The sequence below is a fragment of the Fundulus heteroclitus genome, unplaced genomic scaffold (assembly GCF_011125445.2).
Source record: "Fundulus heteroclitus isolate FHET01 unplaced genomic scaffold, MU-UCD_Fhet_4.1 scaffold_194, whole genome shotgun sequence".
NCBI lineage: Eukaryota > Metazoa > Chordata > Actinopteri > Cyprinodontiformes > Fundulidae > Fundulus > Fundulus heteroclitus.
In genome coordinates this window covers 111,904-132,853 of record NW_023396606.1, presented here as the reverse complement: position 1 = coordinate 132,853, position 20,950 = coordinate 111,904, and the positions used below count along the sequence as shown (strand labels likewise).

The 20,950-nt window shown below is 44.4% G+C and overlaps 1 protein-coding gene across 3 annotated transcripts in view; it reads left to right on the top strand.

Annotated features, from left to right (window-relative positions):
• LOC105917238 (NXPE family member 3) overlaps positions 1–16,407 on the top strand; it is a 54,294-nt gene extending 37,887 nt beyond the window's left edge. For all 3 annotated transcript variants that reach the window (XM_036129625.1, XM_036129626.1, XM_036129627.1), the window contains 3 exons: positions 14,619–14,651; positions 14,856–15,041; positions 15,120–16,407. In XM_036129625.1, coding sequence (XP_035985518.1) covers positions 14,619–14,651; positions 14,856–15,041; positions 15,120–15,673 — 773 coding nt within the window. In that variant the 3' untranslated portion in view covers positions 15,674–16,407. The remainder of the gene's footprint in view (positions 1–14,618; positions 14,652–14,855; positions 15,042–15,119) is intronic.
• Positions 16,408–20,950: the final 4,543 nt, after the last annotated feature.

Sequence of the window (20,950 nt, the reverse complement as noted above, 5' to 3'; positions counted from 1 at the left end):
TGTTATATGGACACTACAATAAGAAAGTAGAAGAGAAAAAGGAAAGAAAAAAGATGAAAGAAGGAGGAGATAAAAGGGAGAGAATGATAAAACAACACCAGTCTGCTACTTCACCTGCAAAGAGAGATGTAAAAAGAACAAAACAGCCAGTGGATAAAGTATTACAGATACAATAAAATAGCGCCTTGATACCATCACTAAAATATATACAGTATCAAATAATACGACATGTATAAAGTGACAGCTGAAGATAATAATAGGGGTTTTCTGTATAGAAGTGAGTCTATAAAGACCTGGATCCAAGCACCTGTTGGGACCCTCAAAGTAAAGGTGTCCAAGAGGGGCCAACACAGGAAATCTGCCTCCACCACCAAGGGAAGAGGAGAGACAGCCCCAAGGAAAACCCCCAGAGACGCAGTACACACATTTGCACTTACCACTCACACCCCATATTCCCAGGTCCAGGCACCGGCGCACCAAAGCGGCACAAGGTCTTGCAAAAGGGGGCAGTACAAACACAACCCGATTTTAGGGTTCACCCGGTAGGTGAACCCTAAAATCGCAACCTACCTGAACCCTCAAAGTCTAAATGCGAGTGGGGGTAGAGGGAACCATCAGGGGTGAGGCCTACACAATACGCCCCCCAGATGTATTTACCCCCCAAACAATGCCCTACATGTATGTGTTTGACGCATAATAAAATTGGGGTCAGGACGTCACCAGAAAGTGGGACCCTCCAGCAATGCCCCCCTCCCCAAGGTCCTACGTGTGTGACAGCCTGATGGAGCAGGCAAAGGGGGAGGTGCGGGGATGGGGAGGAAAGGACTGAGGAGCCTCATGCTCACCAAGGAAGCCAGCTCCCTTGCTGACTCCGAAAGGCACCCCCGTAGCTGCACTACCATGGCCCAGGGGCCAGGGACAGGTGGCAGGCCCTGTGAGCCAACCGCACACCGGGACCAACACCCCCAACCCGCCCACCATGCCTCTGGGCTGTCTCGGAGGTAACAAAAAAACCTTCAGTTTAACCAGCCTACCCCAACAATGCAGACCCCTGTTCCAGCGATAGAACCAGCCCAGGGAGATGGCATGGACAAGGACCGAGATAGGGAGGAAGACACGGAGCCCACCAAACATCTACACACACCCCTCACACCCCCAACTGATAATATAATCCCACCCTAACATTTAAACAACTCTCAACACAAATGTTAAAGCTACTGCACCCTGTTGGCGCATAAACACCCTTGGTTGCCCCAGCTCTTTACCCCTAGGGTGACCCCACTTGTACTTTAAAGTGTTTTCAATTTATGATGCATTACAGAAATCTGAACTTTAACTGGTTTAATCTAGCAAAGTCAGAGAAATGTTTATAGACACATCAGCGCTGACGGACTCTTGATCAAACACAACACAATACTGATCATTTCTTAAGCCTTATAAAGAAATCTAGGTACACGCCTTTGCAAGGACTGTACGCTTCCAAACATGTCGTCAGTAAAATAATGTGTCACCACTTGGGTGCTATCTGATGACCTTGTGTCCCAGTCTTGTGTCCCAGACTGTCTAGGTGCGCATGCTACTCCCAGGACTGACATTCCACTCATTCATCCCATTTCTACATTCTACTCATATGCCGCATTTCTAACACACATATGACAATAGAACCCCAGGCTGGGTTCACACCCCCTCCCCCTCCCTGCCCTCCCCCCACTGGCAGAATGCAAACCCCTAAAGGGGAGAGCATGTGCCATGAGATGTTAATGTCCATACCCCCCTACCAGCTCAACAGGCCACAAGGCCCCCCAGCACACCAGAGGCCCTGGTAGGGTCAGATACCCCGGCATACACCGGCCCAAACACCAAGTGACACTCCACAGAACCCAAACCCCTGAGGCCCCGCCAGGACACCCACCCAAAGATGACACACCCCAGGAACCCAGATCCCCGGACCCACCCTAGACCCACCCAGCGGCAGCACAGCTACCAGGCAGGTAACCCACGTCTGTCAGCGCGGAACCCCCCAAGAGCATTGCAAGCACCCGCTGCAGGCCGCCGTGAGGACCCCCAGCCCCCGCCCAGGTGGGGACAGCAGAGTCCAGGGCCAGACCCACCAGACACCCCATTCCGAGCACCCCCCAGAGCCCCAAAACCCAGGCACCCCCTGAATCAGCCTCCCTGTCCCACAGGACGCATCCCACAGTCCCCCACCCCCACTAACTTATGGAGCCGATCAAAGGAGCCCAGAGAGATTGATCAGATGCGGATGTAGATGCTGTCTCAAGACTAATATGATCCAACAACAGATCTCTAGATTGATTGAAAATGATTTTTTTTTTGCTTTTGCAATTGACGAGGAGAGTTTTCTTTGCAATACATAAGACAGTGAAAGCCATGTGTCAGGATTGTGGAGGCGAGGACCTAGGCAGCAACGAGGCAGAGGCAGGCGCATGGGGTTAAACAAAAGATATTTAATGAAAGCTAAACTTACAAGACCTCTGGCAGCAACAGCACGGGGAAAACTCAGGAGGACGCAGAGGGTGATCACAGAATGACCCGACGATGGGGAAACAAACAGAGGCAACTTATATACGTGCACACACAACGGGGATAATTAAACACAGGTGAGTCCAATCAACAGAAACACAACACAGGATCCTGACATCACCCCCCCTTAAGGGCGGATCCCAGACGCCCACTAGTGTCCAATCAGAAAGGGAAAACAACCCGGCCAGGGCGGGTGGAGGGGGTCTAGGACGGCGGGCTAGAGTCCAATAAAGAGTTCAGGTGGCTCAAACGGTGGCTTGGGAGCAGCAGGGTCCTCGGCGGGCCGTCGCGGAGGGCGACCTCGGCGGCGGCGAAGCAGCAGGGTCCTCGGCGGGCCGTCGCGGAGGGCGACCTCGGCGGCGGCGAAGCAGCAGGTCCTCGGCGGGCGTCGCGGAGGGCGACCTCGGCGGCGGCGAAGCAGCAGGGTCCTCGGCGGGCGTCGCGGAGGGCGACCTCGGCGGCGGCGAAGCAGGGTCTCAGGCGGTTGGTGACGGAGCCTCATCCCGGTCTGCCAGACGTGGAGTTCCAGAGCAGGACCCTCGCCGGACTGGGGAGCGGAGGCTGGAGGCGGGTCCCCCTGGACCGCCTCGCCGGACTGGGGAGCGAAGACTGGAGGCGGGTCCCCCTGGACCGCCTCGCAGAACTCGGGAGCGAAGACTGGAGGCGGGTGCCCCTGGACCGCCTCGCAGAACTCGGGAGCGTCGTGGAAGGGAGGCGGGTCCTCCTGGACCACCTCGCAGAACTCGGGAGCGTCGTGGAAGGGAGGCGGGTCCTCCTGGACCGCCTCGCAGAACTCGGGAGCGAAGACTGGAGGCGGGTCCTCCTGGACCGCCTCGCAGAACTCGGGAGCGTCGTGGAAGGGAGGCGGGTCCCCCTGGACCGCCTCGCAGAACTCGGGAGCGTCGTGGAAGGGAGGCGGGTCCCCCTGGACCGCCTCGCAGAACTCGGGAGCGTCGTGGAAGGGAGGCGGGTCCCCCTGGACTGCCTCGCAGAACTCGGGAGCGTCGTGGAAGGGAGGCGGGTCCTCCTGGACCGCCTCGCAGAACTCGGGAGCGTCGTGGAAGGGAGGCGGGTCCCCCTGGACCGCCTCGCAGAACTCGGGAGCGTCGTGGAAGGGAGGCGGGTCCCCCTGGAACCCCTCCTGGGACTTGAGAGCGTCGGCGGCCTCGGACTGTGGCGGGACATCAGCGAAGGCCGGCGGCGGCGGGACGTCAGCGAAGGCCGGCGGCGGCGGGACGTCAGCGAAGGCCGGCGGCGGCGGGACGTCAGAGAAGGCCGGCGGCGGCGGGACGTGCACACCCTTGCAGGCTTTGGCCGTGGCGGGTGGAGCAGGACCTTGGATGGCCGGCGGGACAGAGCTTTCTTCGGCCAGCTGTACAGGTACGTGCACACCCACGCAGGCTTGGGTCGTGGCGTGTGCAGGGGGATCTTCAGCGTCGGCCAGTGGGATTGCGCTTACTTTAGCGGCCGGCGGGACTGGGCTGTCTTCTGCGGCCGGCGGAGCAGAGAACTTGGAGACGAACGCGTCTGGCTGGGCCTCAAGGGAGGTTCTGTGCCGGCGAGCCCGGCGTCTGCGCCGGGGGAAGCCAGACTGCGATGCGGAGACTGCTGCTGGTGGTGAGGCCGCGGTGGAGACAGCAGCAGAGGCGAAGGTCGATGAGGGTACGTGCGCACCCACGCAGGCTTTGGCCGTGGCGTGCGCAGCAGGAACGGTCCAGCTGGGGAACAGATCATCTCTGTCTCCATAGAAGAAGTCCCACAGACTGGATTCCTCCACATGAGGCGCTCTAGGACAGTGTGGAACTAAAGGAGGCTGGTCATCCCAATTATCCATTTCGGAGTGGCTGGACTGGGGCTGTTGCAGGGGCCTGGGCACCATCCTGAAATTTCCTTTATACGCCCCTGCTTTCCCCGCAGACCGGCCGATGAGAGGCTGCTATTTGCCGGGCGGAGGAGGTGCGGTCGGATTCCTCGGAGCCGGGGTGAAGGTTGTTGGGCGGCAGTGAAGGGAAGCAAAAAGATGAGTCGGCGAAGGTGGCTGACCCTCGCGGGAGGAATGCGGGGCGTCAGCCTGGCACGACGCAGGGTTTCCTCTTCTTCGCCGTCCTTCATGCCTGCCCCGCGCCGGTGGCTGACCCCCGCGGGAAGTTTGCGAGGCGTTAGTCCAGTACGGCGCGGAGACCTTCTCCTTCTGTCTCCAGAGCTGATTAAACAGCCCGATTATTTCCAGCCCCGTTGCCTGGCCCTCTCTTGGTCGGGTCATTACTGTCAGGATTGTGGAGGCGAGGACCTAGGCGGCAACGAGGCAGAGGCAGGCGCATGGGGTTAAACAAAAGATATTTAATGAAAGCTAAACTTACAAGACCTCTGGCAGCAACAGCACGGGGAAAACTCAGGAGGACGCAGAGGGTGATCACAGAATGACCCGACGATGGGGAAACAAACAGAGGCAACTTATATACGTGCACACACAACGGGGATAATTAAACACAGGTGAGTCCAATCAACAGAAACACAACACAGGATCCTGACACCATGCAAACTGATTTTTTTCCAAATTGCTCTCATCAAAGTTACCCAGCAAGCAAATTGAGGGGAAGGTGAAATTTTAAAATTCAGACAAGTCCTTACATATCTGGACACAGAACCGCTGAACAAGTGCACATAACCAGAGTTAATGAATATAACTGTCAGGATTATTGTCTGTGTGCTGTGAACAGATATTAGATTGTGCAAAACCCATCTTGAATAATCTTTGACCTGTATAATGTACTCTGTGAAGGATTTTGTATTGTATTAGTTGTAAAGTTTGGTGTCTAGTCATTTTGAAAGTTCTTAGACATATCTGAGTCCAGATGTTTTGCTCAAAACTGACTGATAAATCCTCTTCCCATTTTTATAATAGGAAGAGATATTGAATCATCTAGTTTAGACGGTGTCCTGTAAAATTTAGACAGTAGTTTTGAGGGGTTTAGATCTAGGAACTCTGATATATTTATTGGAATTAGTAAACCACCTTTAATATGCTTAAATTTATTTCTAATTATTGATTTAATTTGTTCATATTGTAAGAATATATTTTTATTAATACTATATTGTATATTGAATCTATCAAATGTGATAAACTCAGTTCTTTCAAATATATGTTCCAGGTATTCAATACCTTTATTCTTCCAGGATGGAAAGTTTATCATATTTTTTTGTAGTCAGGATTATTCCACATGGGTGTACGACTGCATGGCATAAGGGATGACTCAGTCATTTTAAAGAACTCCCATCATGCTGTCAGAGAAGAGCTGATGTTAATATTTTCAAAGCAGGTATGCCGTTTTATATTTGAGCTAATAAACGGCAGATCTGAACTCATGATATTATTGCATATTTTCTGTTCTGTGTCTAGCCAGGGCTCGTCTAACGGATTATGTTTTATCCATTTTGAGATGTATTGTAGCCTTTTTGCTAAGTAGTGGTTATGGACGTTAGGCAGGTCTAGTCCTCCTCTATCTTTAGTTTTCTGTAGCATCTTTAAGCTGATACGGGGGGTTTATCTTTCCAAAGAAATTTAGAAATGGAGGAGTCGAAAGATTTAAACCAGTCGATAGTGGTTAATTGGGGGTCATTGAAAATAATTAATTAATTCTAGGTAAAACTATAATTTTAATTGAAGCAACCCTATCCATAAGTGAAATTGGAAGCGATTTCAATCTTACAAGATCCTCTTCTATCCTTTGTTAAAGCGGGATGTAGTTAAGTTTTTGTAAATCTGCCGAATTAGACGACACAGTAATCCCCAAATATTTAATACTCCCTGATTGCAGTTGTAAATCTAAGGGGTTCTGTAAAGAGCAGTTAATTGGTAGTACTGTTGATTTAGACCCATTTATATAGTAATCTGAGACATTTGAGAAAAAGTCTAGTAATCTAATTACTTGAGAGAGAGAGAGAGGTGTTTGAGTGCTGGGATAGAGTAATACATCATCTGCATAAAGACTAATTTTATGCTCTATTTTCATGCATTTTATACCTTTAACCACATTAGTTTGTCTAATTGTTGCTGCTAGTGGTTCAATAAAAATGGCAAATAGTGAGGGGGAAAGCGGTCATCCTTGCTGAGTACCCCTCTGGAGACAAAAGCTGGAAGATGTTGGTTATTTGTCCTGACACATGCTGTTGGGAAGCTGTAAAAAAAGAAAAAATAACCCTACTTATGAAAAAATTCCAAAACCAAGTTTATGTAGAGTAGCAAATAAAAATGTCCAATTTACTCTATCAAATGCTTTTTCTGCATCTAAAGACAATATATTGGATTCAATATTTTACCGTAGGAATTACTTAATAATTTAAGTAATCTGCGTGCCTTTGTGGATGACTGTCTTCATTTAATGAAACCAGTTTGATCAGGGTGTATTATGAGAGGAGTGACGTTATCTAATCGTTTTGCTTTACCGATTATTTTAATCTCCATGTTAATTAGGGATATGGGACGATAGCTGGTAGGAATATCTTTGCCTGACTTAAGCAAGAGACTAATGGTAGCAGAATTCATATTAGCCGGGAATCTGCCATTCTCCTCAGTTTCCTGCAACATTCTGTGGACCTTTGGTGCCAGAATATTCCAGAACTCTTTATAAAACTCAGTAGGGAATCCATTTGGAGCTGGAGCCTTTTTATTGGGCATGCTTTTTAGAGCTTCCTGAATTTCGACTGTTGCTTGATGTCATTATCTGATGGATTTATGTGCGATGTGTATAAAGATTTGTAGAAATCTCGGAAGATCTTGTTATACTTTCCGAATCACATAATGTATTACCAGTTGAGTCTGTGACTGCAAATATAGTTATTTTTTCTTTGCTTATTATTAGCTGATTAGCTAAGAAGCTTCCTGACTTATTGCTATGTTCAAAATCTTCTATTTAAAGTCAATATATTTATTTAATTCTAATTTTGCTTTAGGGATTTTACCCAACTTTTCCTCTTCCTGGGAGGATTCTAGAAACTTATTTTTTCCCTGTAATTCCTGAATCTTTTTGTTTTCAATCTTCTTCTCGTGAGATGAGAATGAAATAATTTTACCTCTCATCACTGCTTTCCCTGCTTCCCAGAGGATAGTTGCTGATGTCCCTGGTAGATCATTGTACTCAAAGAAAGAAGCCTGCTCCTCATTAAAATATTTGATTAATTCCTCATCTTTAAGCAGTGATGTATTAAGACTGCAGTTTATTTTTTGTTGGGTTATTTTTTATCATCTTTTTTATTTTTAGAGTTAAAGAAACAGGAGCATGATCACTGACAGCAATAGGATGTATTACAGTATCTGAGATATCAGGCAGCAGTGAGCTGCTGATTAAGACATTGTCCAGACGAGAGAAGGAATGATGGACATTTGAAAAGAAAGTATATTCTTTACTGTTAGGATGAAGAGATCCCATGCATCGCAAAGACCATAATCGCTCATGTATTGGTATTTAATGAATGCCAACTGTGCTGAGTCCCTATTGTATTCAACCTGTCCATTTCCTCATTTAGACCAAAGCTGAGGTCACCCCCAATAAATAGAGAACAATCCCCGTGTTTTGAAAGAGCATGGGAAAGTTTGTGGAAGAATGAGGTGTCATCAACATTTGGGCCATGTAATGAATGGTGTGGGGCAGAACCCGATATTCTAGCCTCGTGAGACCATCCTGATCTCGCGAGCTTTCAAGGTTTCACTCGCAGATCAGTCTGGCTACTTTCCGTTAAAGAAAATTTGGAGCCGTTCACCAAACGAACGTCCAATCAGCGTTGGCTTTGAGGCGGGTTGAGGTGTGACGCAACGAGAAGCGCGACAGTTCAGTCTAAAGAACGTGGCGGCTTCAGCCGATGAAACTAGCGTTAGCGTGGCTATCGAGCAAGTTTTATCCGAATTACAGAGTATTTATTTGCTTAGCTAACGAGCCTTTACCTGCAGCAGCAAGAGTAGCTTGGCTTGTGGTTGTGTTTTCGTCGTCTTTCTGTTATGAGTTACGATGAATCTGATTGATTTATTTGGCCCGTCTATCACCAACATAGGCCAATCAGCTAAGCAGTATTTTCGCCCCTTCCCAAAATTACTTCAACGGAAGGTTTCCAGATGGATATGCGGAGCAAATCTATCTGGCAGAGTCAGGTAACCGATATTCAGCCGAAACAGTAATTCATTTAACGGGATTTATTGAGAGAATGATGAACAGGAAAAGGATCCGAAAAAAGGCAGACATCCAAAAACAACTGACGGGAACAGGCAAACAAACTGGGCAGGATAAACAGAAACAGGTTAACCAAAAACAGAATCAAGGTGACGGGGCTCTTACCGAGGCAGAGGGCAGACGAGGAGGAACAGAGCATGGGCATGTAAATGTGAGGAACCGACAAATAACTGAGGAGGGAGTGGGGCTTAAATAAACAGACAAACAGGTGAGCGGAGGGAACTAATTAACCATGGACAGGAAGCAATAACAACGCTGACAGAAGAGATAAACCTAAGACTGAGGAAAACACAATGTCCGTCCGTCCGTCCGTCCGTCCGTCCATCTTCTTCCGCTTATACAGGGTCGGGTCGCGGGGGCAGCAGCTTCAGTAGGGAGGCCCAGACGTCCCTCTCCCCGGCCACTTGGGCCAGCTCCTCAGGAGGAATCCCAAGGCGTTCCCAGGCCAGCCGGGAGACATAGTCCCTCCAGCATGTCCTAGGTCTTCCCCTGGGCCTCCTCCCGGTGGGATGTGCCCGGAACACCTCACCAGGGAGGCGTCCAGGAGGCATCCTGACCAGATGCCCGAGCCACCTCAACTAGCTCCTCTCGACGAAACCACAATGTGTAGAGCAAAAAAAAAAAGAACACACAGACTAAACAGGAACCTAAAACAAGACAGAACCTACAAAAGAAATAAACCCATAGGCAGGAGTGAACTGACTTAACCAAACAATAAACCTAAACCAAAACGTTACAGGCCATTTATACTGACAATACATAACTTTTGATTATGAATCTACCTTCAGGGTCTATAATTTTGTCTAATATTGTAAAACCAATGTTTTTGTGGATTAGAATTGCTATATCTCTTTGTCTAGAGTTATAGCAGGCAGCAAACACATTAGAGAACTTAGGTGAGTTAAGAGTTAAGTTCACAGCTGTAGCTGATTTATGAGTTTCTTGCAATAAGACAACAACTGCCTTTAATCTTGTAAACTGGTTAAAGATCTTTAACGTTTTCTCTCTGGTGCCAGCTCCATGCACATTCTATGACATAAACCTCACATTCACCATAGGTGTGACTGAGAAGCTGTTATGGGAATTCTGAACAGATAACTGACTTCCCTAAGTTACTGAAGAAGGAGACGGCGGTGATGAAGTTCCAGCACTTTTATTGAGAAACAGAGCAGAGTTCACATAGATGAAAAGTAATCACACCCCACAGTTCCGCTGTGGTCTGCGTCTGCCCTTTCTCTGCCTGTCTCGCTTTTCGGCTCCCCCTAATACTGCACAGTGGCCTTGCCTTGAGACAAAACAAAGATAGTCTATCTTAGACAATCAGTATCCCCCTGCAACTGCAGCATTTGGCCTTGCAATCAGCAAACAGTGGATCTTATAAACAGCCATCATGCCTGCAGGCCTCCTATGTCCGAGTGGTGTGAGGCCATAGTGACTTCATAATAAAATTTCTTACAACAGAAGCTGAAGCTGGAAAGTGCATGACCCTATAGAAATAGATGTACATAGACCCAGAGGACATCACATTAAGTGCTTGTGATTATCTGATCCACAGAAAAGCAGCAGAGGAATAGGATAAAGGAATAAAGAGAATTGCGAAAGTGCAGAGAGTGAGAAAGGGTGAAAGAAAAATAATTACAACCCAGCTGTGACTAAAAAACATACCATGCCAACGTGCTCTTGAGCTGTGAATACATTTAATTTGTCACTGTGTTCTGTTCAATTACTTTGAACAGAACATGGTGTCACATGCTTTAAATCCACCAGTTGTGCAGCTAATAAAGCCACATAGTGATCTTCTGATCACTGAACAGCTAACCATTAATTTAAAGCTTATCTACAGCCACTGTAGCTCTGATGCCCTCTGCAATGTATTTCTTCCTAATTGGGAATAAACCTTGCCTTTGATCTAGGATTTTCTTTGGAAACTGGTCATTGATGCTGAAATCCGTTTCTCTCAGCTCTCTGCCCCGACTTCTGGCCTGCTCCTTTTGCTTATAATGCTCAAATTTAACTACTATCTGTCTAGGACAGGTTTTATCAGGCTTCTTATCTCTGAGCCAGTGAATGCGATAAAAAGTAATATCCTTCACCTGATCCGCCGGGATTTTCAGCTTCTGCTGGAGGAACTCATGGATTGTTACCTGGGGATCCTCCTCCTGCTGCTCCAGGATGCCAGCAAAGATGAAGTTATTTCTCATTCTCCGTGATTGAATGTCCAGAATGGATTCCTTCATCTTCTTATTTTCACCAGACAGCTGAACCATCCCCTCAGTGAGCTTTGTGACTTCCCCCTTCAGCGCTTTGTTCTCGGCTGTCTGTTCATTTTTGATTTGATGTTCCTGAATTGTTCCTGAACCTTTAACAGAAGATTCCAACTGGCTGAGCACACAGGATCTGGTAGAGACAGGGCACATCAAACTGGATGAGGTGAGAAGAAAAGAGACGTTCTGGCAGAGTTGGCTGAGGCAGGTATATGTAGGCTGGTGAGCAGGTGAGCTGAGTAAACTAACTAGTGGCAATGGGTGGAGATGGCCTAGAGTAGGGTGGTGGCTGGAGGGAGACTGAGCTGACTGGATAGTGGCTGGTGGCTGAGAGGTGATAGGCTAAATAAGAAATGTCCAGAAAAGTCCAAAGGCAAAATAAACAAAAACCCAAATCATGACACAATGGATTTAACCTTTTTAACCCGTCTCGCCCAATCTCGGTACTAGCAGAGCCATGCCTATTATATCAGGCTTTAAAAGTAGTTCAGAAATCAGCAAACCTCAACACTGTCCTCCACCACGAGTGGATATGCTTGAGTGAGAAGTGTTGAAAATTTGACTGAAATCCGATCTTCCTGCTGGAAGCTGCGGTCACTTCCTGTTTGGTGGCAAAGGATTATTAAAGACTTTCTGTTGTGTTTTAAAAATGTCCCCCTAAAATATTATCTAATGATAGTTAATCTTTGAAACAGATAAACACTATCAACGAGGAGTAATCAGCAATGAAGTCATTCAGTTAGTGCTTAATGGGCGTGGTTAAAGTGAAGTCATCAGCTGATCAGACCAACATATCTAATAGTGATAAGATGACCTCTAGTTCTTCCTGTTTCAATCACTACGGGCCGCCTTACTTCGTTTGTAGATTTGGCAGCAAAGGAAGAAAACAATTATCAGAGACAAAACACTCGAAATATACATATATTTATTACAATTGGAATTCCAAGGGGAGACACAAACTGATAAGCATGATCATAAAGTCCACATAGTATAACTTGAAGTCCACCCGTCCATGCCAGGTGTAAGATAGTGTCTGCTTGAAACCACCCAGGGGTGCATTTTTTGATAGGCTGGCTCACCCCTCACATAGTGTCCGTAGAGGGGTAAATTCCACCCACACACTCACTATGGCCCTTATCTTCTCCCAAGCAAAACAGATCCACATTCCAGTGTCAACTCAGGAACTCACTTTTAATTTATTTACCAGGTGTTTTTAGGATTCTACCAAGAAAAACATCAAGAACAACTAGAACATTTCTGAAGAAATTTAGAACCGGGCCTGCCACGTGGTGCATACCATCCTACCCATAACAGTTAACGTTGTGAATCTCAGATTCCTTCATTCTTCACAGCCCCTGCAGTGTCCATCGAAAGGTGCCATTCTAAGGCAATGCAGCATGTCCCTGACCTCCTAGGAGCCTCTGGTCAGTAGAGTTCCGTTGTCATGGAAACTCACTCACAGCTGCAGCTTTTTCTATAAAGGCAGTAAAAACCTGCATAAGCAGAAGTTGGTAGGACCTTCCTTAGGCTACTTCCATTAGCCGCTAACATGATTGTGTTTAGTAATACCGGGTGATGGTACTCTGTTAGTTTGGTTCAAATCCTCTACTGGGAAGTGCCTCAAAAAAGGAGAAACATAGACCCCATTCATTCCTATGGGATTTTTGGGCATGATTTTAGCTAATTTCGTCACAATGGTAACTCAAAATGGCATGTTGTACAAAAAGCACACTTTATGAGATCGAGACGCATGTTTTGATATATACACTGTGGGGGGGGGGGTATACCCTAAGCCTCCCACACAAGCGTAACAATGGAAGGGTTACTGACCATCCTGGGAGATTTTGAAATCTGTAATTCAAAAGTTGTCGGTAGAGTTCGCTCAAATACGACATGAGTGAAAGGGACACAATGGCGGTATTGATTCCTTACTTCCTGTAGGTTTTGGACCAATGCTCCAAGATATATTTTTGTAGGTCCAGATAAGTTACATATGTGTACCAAATTTCATAATTCAAGACAAAGCATGGCTTGGCGCTGATTGTTTTAGTGCTGCTAGGGGCGCTGTGGAGGAGATAGGCCGTGCCCACCAAATGTTGGGATGGATTCCTGTGTAGGGCTGGACTAGGATCGATCACAATTATTTTGGTGCAGATCAGATGATCGATGTGGAAATTTAGAGCCAAATGTGTATCATACTTTCAATGTGACACCACACTTTGCCATGCCGTCACTGCCACGCCCTCCAGCAAAAACTATCTGTGCTCCAAACAGAGTAAGACCATCATGTAATCTGACTTCTGACACAGTTTCAAGTTCATAAGGTAAATAGGGACCGAGAGGGACCCTTCCAACTGAAAAATGTGTCTTCCTGTTCTCAGGGGGCGTGGGTTTGTTGATGTCAGAATTTCACCACATAGAACTATTGGTCACCTGACAGGGACCAACAATTCCAAGTTTGGTTCAATTTGCCCATCTAATGTGAAAGTCATAACATTTTGAATTTTCTGGCAAGAAGGTCAACTTTAGTTCCTAGTCCTGCACCTTCAACATGCACAAAATTTCAAGATTTTGATAATGTTTCATCCCCAAAAATTCCTAGGAGGAGTTTGTTAAAGTTTGACAAGTATGAAAATGAAAAATTGCCCAAAATTACATTTTGACCCAAAATGGTCGATTTCGTCCTGGCTTTTGGGCATACCTTTTTTTTTAATTGGAGATATTTAAGTATATCCCGAATTTCAAATCTGGACGACTTACCAATGTCTCTGTCTCACGGTAGGTGGTGATGTGGAGCCGTTTGGCCATGCCCATTTTGAATTCCATTAAATTACTAAACATTCACATGGGGGACAATTTTGGGTAAAGTTTGGTGAGTTTTTGAATAGGTTTAGATGTACAAAAAGGCACTTTATCCCGGAGGAAAAAAACAATAATAAGAAACATTTGAATTATAATAGGCCATCGCAGCACTTGCACTGCTCGGGCCTAATAAACATTATGAATCCAATAGCCCTTTGCAGCGCTTTTGCTGCTCGGGCCCAATGAAAAAAATAATGGTAAAACTGATGAATCCCAATAGGGTTATCTGCTATACTGTAGCAGGTGAACGGGCATGCCTTGAATGGGTCATTGCCAGCTAAGCGATTATGGAACCCTAAAAATGGAAAAACCAACAAATCCCATTAGGGTTCCCAGCTAGGCTGTAGCAGGTGAACAGCAATGCATGGCTCGTCCGTCTTCTGCGCAACAACTCGGAACCATAATTATATCGTATCAAATTGGGTTTGACTTAATTTGATTGAAATATTGCTAGATGTAATTTGGCTGGAATGTAACCTTTTTGTTTTTTGCACAAGGCTGTAAGTTGACTTTAGTCTGTGCTAAGAACAAAACCTGAGTTACGTTTAAAAGTAAACATATGTCCTCAAAACAGGTTGTACTGTAAGCAACTAGTGAGAAGTGTGTTTTTCTCAAATTAAATCCCGGTAAGCCATGAAATGTAAATAATGAAGCAGCTGTTTTCAGCTGAAGTACCTGTCACAATATAAAATCACTAAATGTCATTTATCATTATTTCTTCCAGCTCTCAATGAAGCAGTCCCTGCTTACGCATCAGGTAAAATATAATTCATATATTTATCTAAAATAGTTATATTTAAAAAGGTAATCCTGTAAACTACTGGTGTCATTGATGATTGTGTTCATCACTTTGCTAAATCTTCAGTGATCTTATGAGACAAATAAATTATTGAAATCTTATACTTTTACTTTACTTGTTTTCTTTTTTAATGTTCTTTTGATCTCCTCTCTGTTCATCTAGGAAGAGTTATGAGTAGACCTGTTGGTTATTACTACCAGGGTGCATGGCAACCTCTAGATGGCACAACAGTTCATCAGTTTAACAATGCTGCAGTAATAAGCCAGTGTCTGAAAGGGAAGGTGGTCCACATGTTTGGAGACTCAACCATCAGGCAGTGGTTTGAATATTTAATCGCAAAAACACCAAGTAGGTGCCCAGTAGAAATCTCTGCCAACACTTTGAATTGGTTGATACTTATTTTTTATTTTTCTGCTATGCTTTCAGATCTTAAGAAGTTTGACATGAAAACACCCCCAAAAACGGGACCTTTTATTGCTTTGGACTATACAAAAAACATCTTACTGACGTTCCGCTGCCATGGTCCTCCAATTCGTTCTCCTATGTTGCCTGTCAGTCAGTTACATTTTGTTGCCAATGAACTGGACAGTGTGGATGGAAGCAATAACACTGTTGTAGTTATTGGTGTCTGGGCCCACTTCAGCACTTTTCCTGTGGAGGTCTACATCCGACGTCTGCTGAGCATAAGGAGGGCAGTGGAGCGGTTGTTGACAAGAGCTCCGGGTACACTGGTTATCATCAGGACTGCTAATCCAAAAAGGCTGACACCACCAGAGTCAATGACCACAGATGATTACTATTTCCTACAACGTGATAAGATACTCCGAGCAATATTCAAAGAGGTCAATGTCAAATTGCTACAGGCATGGGAGATGACGCAGGCCCACTACCTGGCACATAACCTCCACCCACCACCTCCTATAATAAAGAATATGATTGATGTTATCTTGTCCCACATATGCCCTCAGCTGGGAATTTGAAAAAGCATCAAATGAATGTTCTATATTTGGGTAGTCATGTAACTGTTGTTGAATGGTAACGCCTACAATTCGACCATTAACATATAAATATTGTCCAACAGTTCAGAAAACTAAGTAAACCATTCACAAAATCAGAAACAAATTTAGTGAATGCAATGTTGTGATGATCTTTTGTAGAAAAACCTGAGTACAATAAGTTTGTATCACATATCAAAGCTTTCATCATATTGAAAATAAAACATACCAGGTACATAATTATACCAAGATCCTGAACATTTAACATCCAGTTTTGCATCCGTGCCCTTTCCTCATCCCTTTTCACACTTCACTTTCCCACATCAAGGTTTATGTTGATGCAGACCCAGCTGCAGAGAAAAATTACAGGGGGGGGGGGCATTCCATTGTTTTAGGGGGGCACACTTTTTTAAAAAAAAATGTATATGCTTCAGGCTGAACAGTGTCTCTGTGACTACTCTTACAGTGCCGAGAAAGAAATTCTTAATAAAATCCCAAAATCTAAAAAAAATCAACAAACAAAAAGCAATAGTGTAGTCAGTATTCCCAAACTGGGCAGGTTTTTACCCAATTAGGCTTATTTTGAACACATTGAGCTGGAAGACAAATAGCTTACGGGCAGGTTGTAGACATTTGGGAAGATTTTCACAACATTTGTTGGGCTTTTAGAAAGATTTTCTGACAAAATATATCAAAATAGTTGTCAATGTCTGGAAGAAAACTAAAACCATTTTAATAAAATCCCATCTCCTTGAACTCATTTTACTGGTCAATTTATTTTTGAAATGAGCCGAATCTGACATCATCAATGAATAATAGTTATAATGAATAATAATAATATTGATTGTTATAATAAAACAAGAAAATAATAATGCTTAATCAAAGGTCACTATGAAACTGTATTGGTCAATGTAAACGCCCCAAGAGGCGTTGAGTTCTACTGATCAACTTAAAAATATTTCATGGCTGTGTGAAAGAGAAATGTTTGATTGAGCTCTGTAAGATAAATTAAGTTTATATTAAGGTAGATTTATTACTCATGTTAGGAAGCTATTTTTTAGGGTTGATATACCATGATTATTAAAGTGATCTTGTGTGTTATGTGGTTGCTTGATTGTACATTTTGTGCAGATTTTTTTTCTTTGCTTCAGCTCAGTTGTGAGCTAATGGCATGTTCTTATGTGTTTAATAGTTCTGTGCTTTTAACATGAGAGTTGAGATTTGGGCTTGTTTTTTTCTTTTAAGCTGGGCAGGTTTTATGCTGGGTTTGGGTTACTGGAAACTAACAGTGGGGTAAACTGGAGAGCTGTGTCTTGACTCAAAAGTCCAGCATAAACTTTACGCTGGTGTCAGGCTGAACACTGACTGAAGTAAAAATTCATACTACAGTAGAAGAGGTTCTGTAATCACAGCAGCTAGGGAGAACAAGGATCAGAACAAAGCAGAATCCACTTCTGCCTGCAAGTTACCCATGTTTCTTCAGTTTGGCAGTTTTACTGCTTGGTTCTGCTCCTTGTGCTCCTAGCTGTCTAGCTAACCCTCCTAGCGTTAATGTTTACTCCAGTCTTGACTTCAATGCTGACGTTTCAAACAGAAATTGTGTATGTGTGTGTATGTTGATATGTACGTGTGCATTTATGTGTATGTATGTAGATGCATATATTCATATGTGTATAAATATAATTGTTTATATTTTTTGTGAATTTTGGATTATACATTGTTGGTTAATAGGAAGGTACTTTAAGTGAAATTAGAGGGAGTAGGGGCATGAAAAATAAGTTTTACTTCTTCATACCCCTTTTCAGACAACTTTCTTTAATCACTAATCAATGTCAGAAATCAGGGTAAATACACCTGATATATTTTATTTAGAGGAAAATTTTGTTTATCTCATCTCTATTTATGTTCAAATGATTTAATTGAACTGGAACAGAAAATTTAATTTAATGTTTATCAATTACTTTTTTATGTAGTCCTTGGTTGAAGAATTTCTTAAATTGATTATTTTTTATTATTATGTGGTAATTTCTGAAATTGATTTATTTAATATTTGTTAAATGTGTGTTAAATTTGTTAATTGTCTGAAATAAATTCATTCATTCATTCATTCAAATTAATAGCCCGGCTTCCAGCTTACTCTTGTTTGCTTCATTGTCACTTCTTGTAATTGTTTGGTAATCAGACCAAATATCCATCCCGAACTACAAACACCGACACCGACGGTGACCACAGCCACAGCTGGCTCAATGGGCCCCTAATGCCCGCCCATGCCGCCGGGTCTGTGTTGATGTGAATCTGTGCAGAACTTTTGCATTAGTAAGGGAAGCTATGCCGTTGTTGAATCTTTTATATTATTATATTATGTGTGATTGATCAAAACAGGTATTAGATCAAAAGGCTACAACTCAGAGAGTTTATTTGGCTCTGGTTTGGTGCTTTTGTTCTGACATTATATATGAAATATTGTAAAAACTGGTTTGTACTCTTGTAGTTGATAAATAGATTATTGCATCATGTAAAAAATCTTTTTTGTTATGAATCCCCTTGTCCATTATTTTCTCTCCTGATTCTGTATCTGTTTTTGTTAACATTTACTGTAAAAAAGCAACATAAAAATGGATTGTTGGGCGCGCATGTGGCGCAGCGGGTAGTGCAACCCATATATAGAGGCCTTAGTCCTCGACGCGGTCGACCCGGGTTCGAATCCGACCCGCGGTCCTTTGCCGAATGTCTCTCCCCCTCTTCTACCCCCTTCCTGTCAGCCTACTTTCGGAAAAAGCGAGCCACTAGAGCCGCAAAAAATCCCCCCCAAAAAAAACGGATTGTTTTTGCTGTTTTAGTTCAGTCCCCCTTTGTGGTTGTTTTGGCTTAAAACTACACGGTTTGAAAAAAAATTGTAAATATTAGTTAAGCTCTTGTCAAAACCATGCACTTAGGACATTTTTATAGTGACAGAGTTACTACAAGATGATTTTAAGTCATTTATATCACAATAAGCAATGTTGTGCGTGTATAATGTGGTGTGTAAATAATTGGAAAGGATTATGCATTTTGCAGGGCAACAATAAGTGCTTTTAGCATGAAACAAATGTAAAAGGAAAAAAGACATAGAAAGCATGAATGCTTAAAAAGACATTGGAGACATTTAATTTTAGATATACTGTCTGTTTTTCTGTTTTTGCTCAATTTTGCTACTTGGTAATATAGCACTTACTGCTGAACATTTATTTTTCCTTGTTCTCTCATTTGGGGTTTATACAGGATTTGCAGAGTTGAATTTACGACCTAGACCTTTTCTTACTATGTCTACAATAATTTTTACTACCAACACAATTAAGAAGCAGTCTAATTTGGGGCATGGTTTAAATAGTTTTGAAATTTTCATTAGTTTTTATAATTTGACATCCGATTTTCAATTCTATTTTTAGTAGTTGTTTGTGACATGGTTTTTAGATGTTTGGCCTACATGCACAACACAGTCAGAAAGCAGAAAGTGGTTTTAAGGTGTTTATTAGACACAAGTGTACAGAAAACGTGCGGACAAACGCCAGCGAGAGATGCCAGAACAGGAGTCACTCAATCTAAGGACAAGAGGAGAGTGATTAGACAGTTCTCAAAAACTGGAGATGGACAAATGAGGGGGAGAGCTTACCACAGAGCATGTGAACCTGGCCGGGGGAGTGGAGCAGAAGGGGTTAGGACGACCCCCCGAAATGGCAGAGCGTTTTGATTCATTTTGATGGCACCATGGCGGTTAATGCTCCTAAGTGGCAGGGAACTCCAACAATGCCATTTAAGTATTATTATGTATACTGCCATATGGGACACCCTAACGGCATTTTGTTAAAATGTGCAACATATGCAAAATCCACTAGATGGAGCTTCTGTATTATAAGTTGAAACATGGTCTTGTTTTAAGAGAGCATGCCACGAGGGAGGGTGTGCCATTTGGGTATTACATGCATATTAAGCATGCCACAAGGGATTATTGTGTGTCACGTAGGTATCGTGCATATTAATTGTATTTTCTAAGTCTTTATTGGTGGTCCATTGAGTGTGTGGGGGAGGGGCAGCGTGCCACAAGGGATTATTGGCTGGTGATCCTAAATGGCAAAGGGTATTTATGTTATTTTCTAAGTTTATGAGTACTGGTGGTCCATTGGGAGTGTGTGGGGGAGGGGCGGCCTGCAACAAGGGGTCATTGGCTGGTGATCCTAAATGGCAATGGCTCTTTATGCTATTTTCTAATTGTTTAAGTACTGGTGGTCCCTTGGAGGTGTGTGGGGAGGGGCGGTGGGCCTAGTTATGGATGTTGGTTCTGGAGAACCAGGGGCTGCTCCTTGGAAGTTGATGCCCGGCTAGGGTGCTTTGTTCTTGGGTAAAAAAGCTCCATGGTTCCCCCCTCTGGTTCACCTGGACCCTGGTGGTCCAGAAGAACCAGGGGCTGCTCCATGGAGGCCCATGCAGGCCCAGGGTGCTCTGTTCCTGGGTAGAGATGCTTCATGTGGCCCCTGGTTCTCTGGATGTCCATTGTGGCCTTCCAGTCTAAGTCCATGGGCCTTCCTGGTTCTTTGGAGGTCAAAGGTCCAAGAGGCCCTCTGGAGGTCCAAGGGGATGTCAGCACACCTCCATGCGAGGCAGGGTGCTCCATCCCTGGGTACAGATGCTCCATGTGGCCCCTGGTTCTCTGGAGGTAAAAGGTCAAAGGGGACCTCTGGAGGTCCAAGGGGATGTCAGCCCACCTCCATGCGGTCCACGGAGCTCCATCCCTGGGTAGAGATGCTCCATGTGGCCCCTGGTTCTCTGGAGCTCCAGTGTGGGCTTTCAGTCTAAGTCCATAGGGTTAGGGAACCAAAGATATGACAGTTCCCCCCGAAGGGGGGAACTGGAATGCACTGGCCATCATGGTGTCGGTCAGCCACCAAGTCTCCCATCCCCAGTCGCCTTGGCTATCTAATAATAATAAAGTTTTATCATGTCAAGTCCGGTGTTGTGTTGTCTCTTGTCTGGAGTTCTTCTGTTTTTTGTAGTGTGCTTATAAGCTTTTCTTTGTCTGTCTATTTTTGTTCTTTTCTGTTTCTTTTATATGTGCCTTTGTTGGCTTTTCTGTTTCTTGTAATCTGTTTTTTTCTGTTTCTCTAATTTCTGCCGTTCTTGGCTTTTCTGTTCCTTGTTTTCAATTACGGACGGCCTTGTCGACGACGTTTCGACTGTTTTTTTGTGTCTTCATCAGGTCTTGTTGCGTCCGTATCTTCTTTCTGT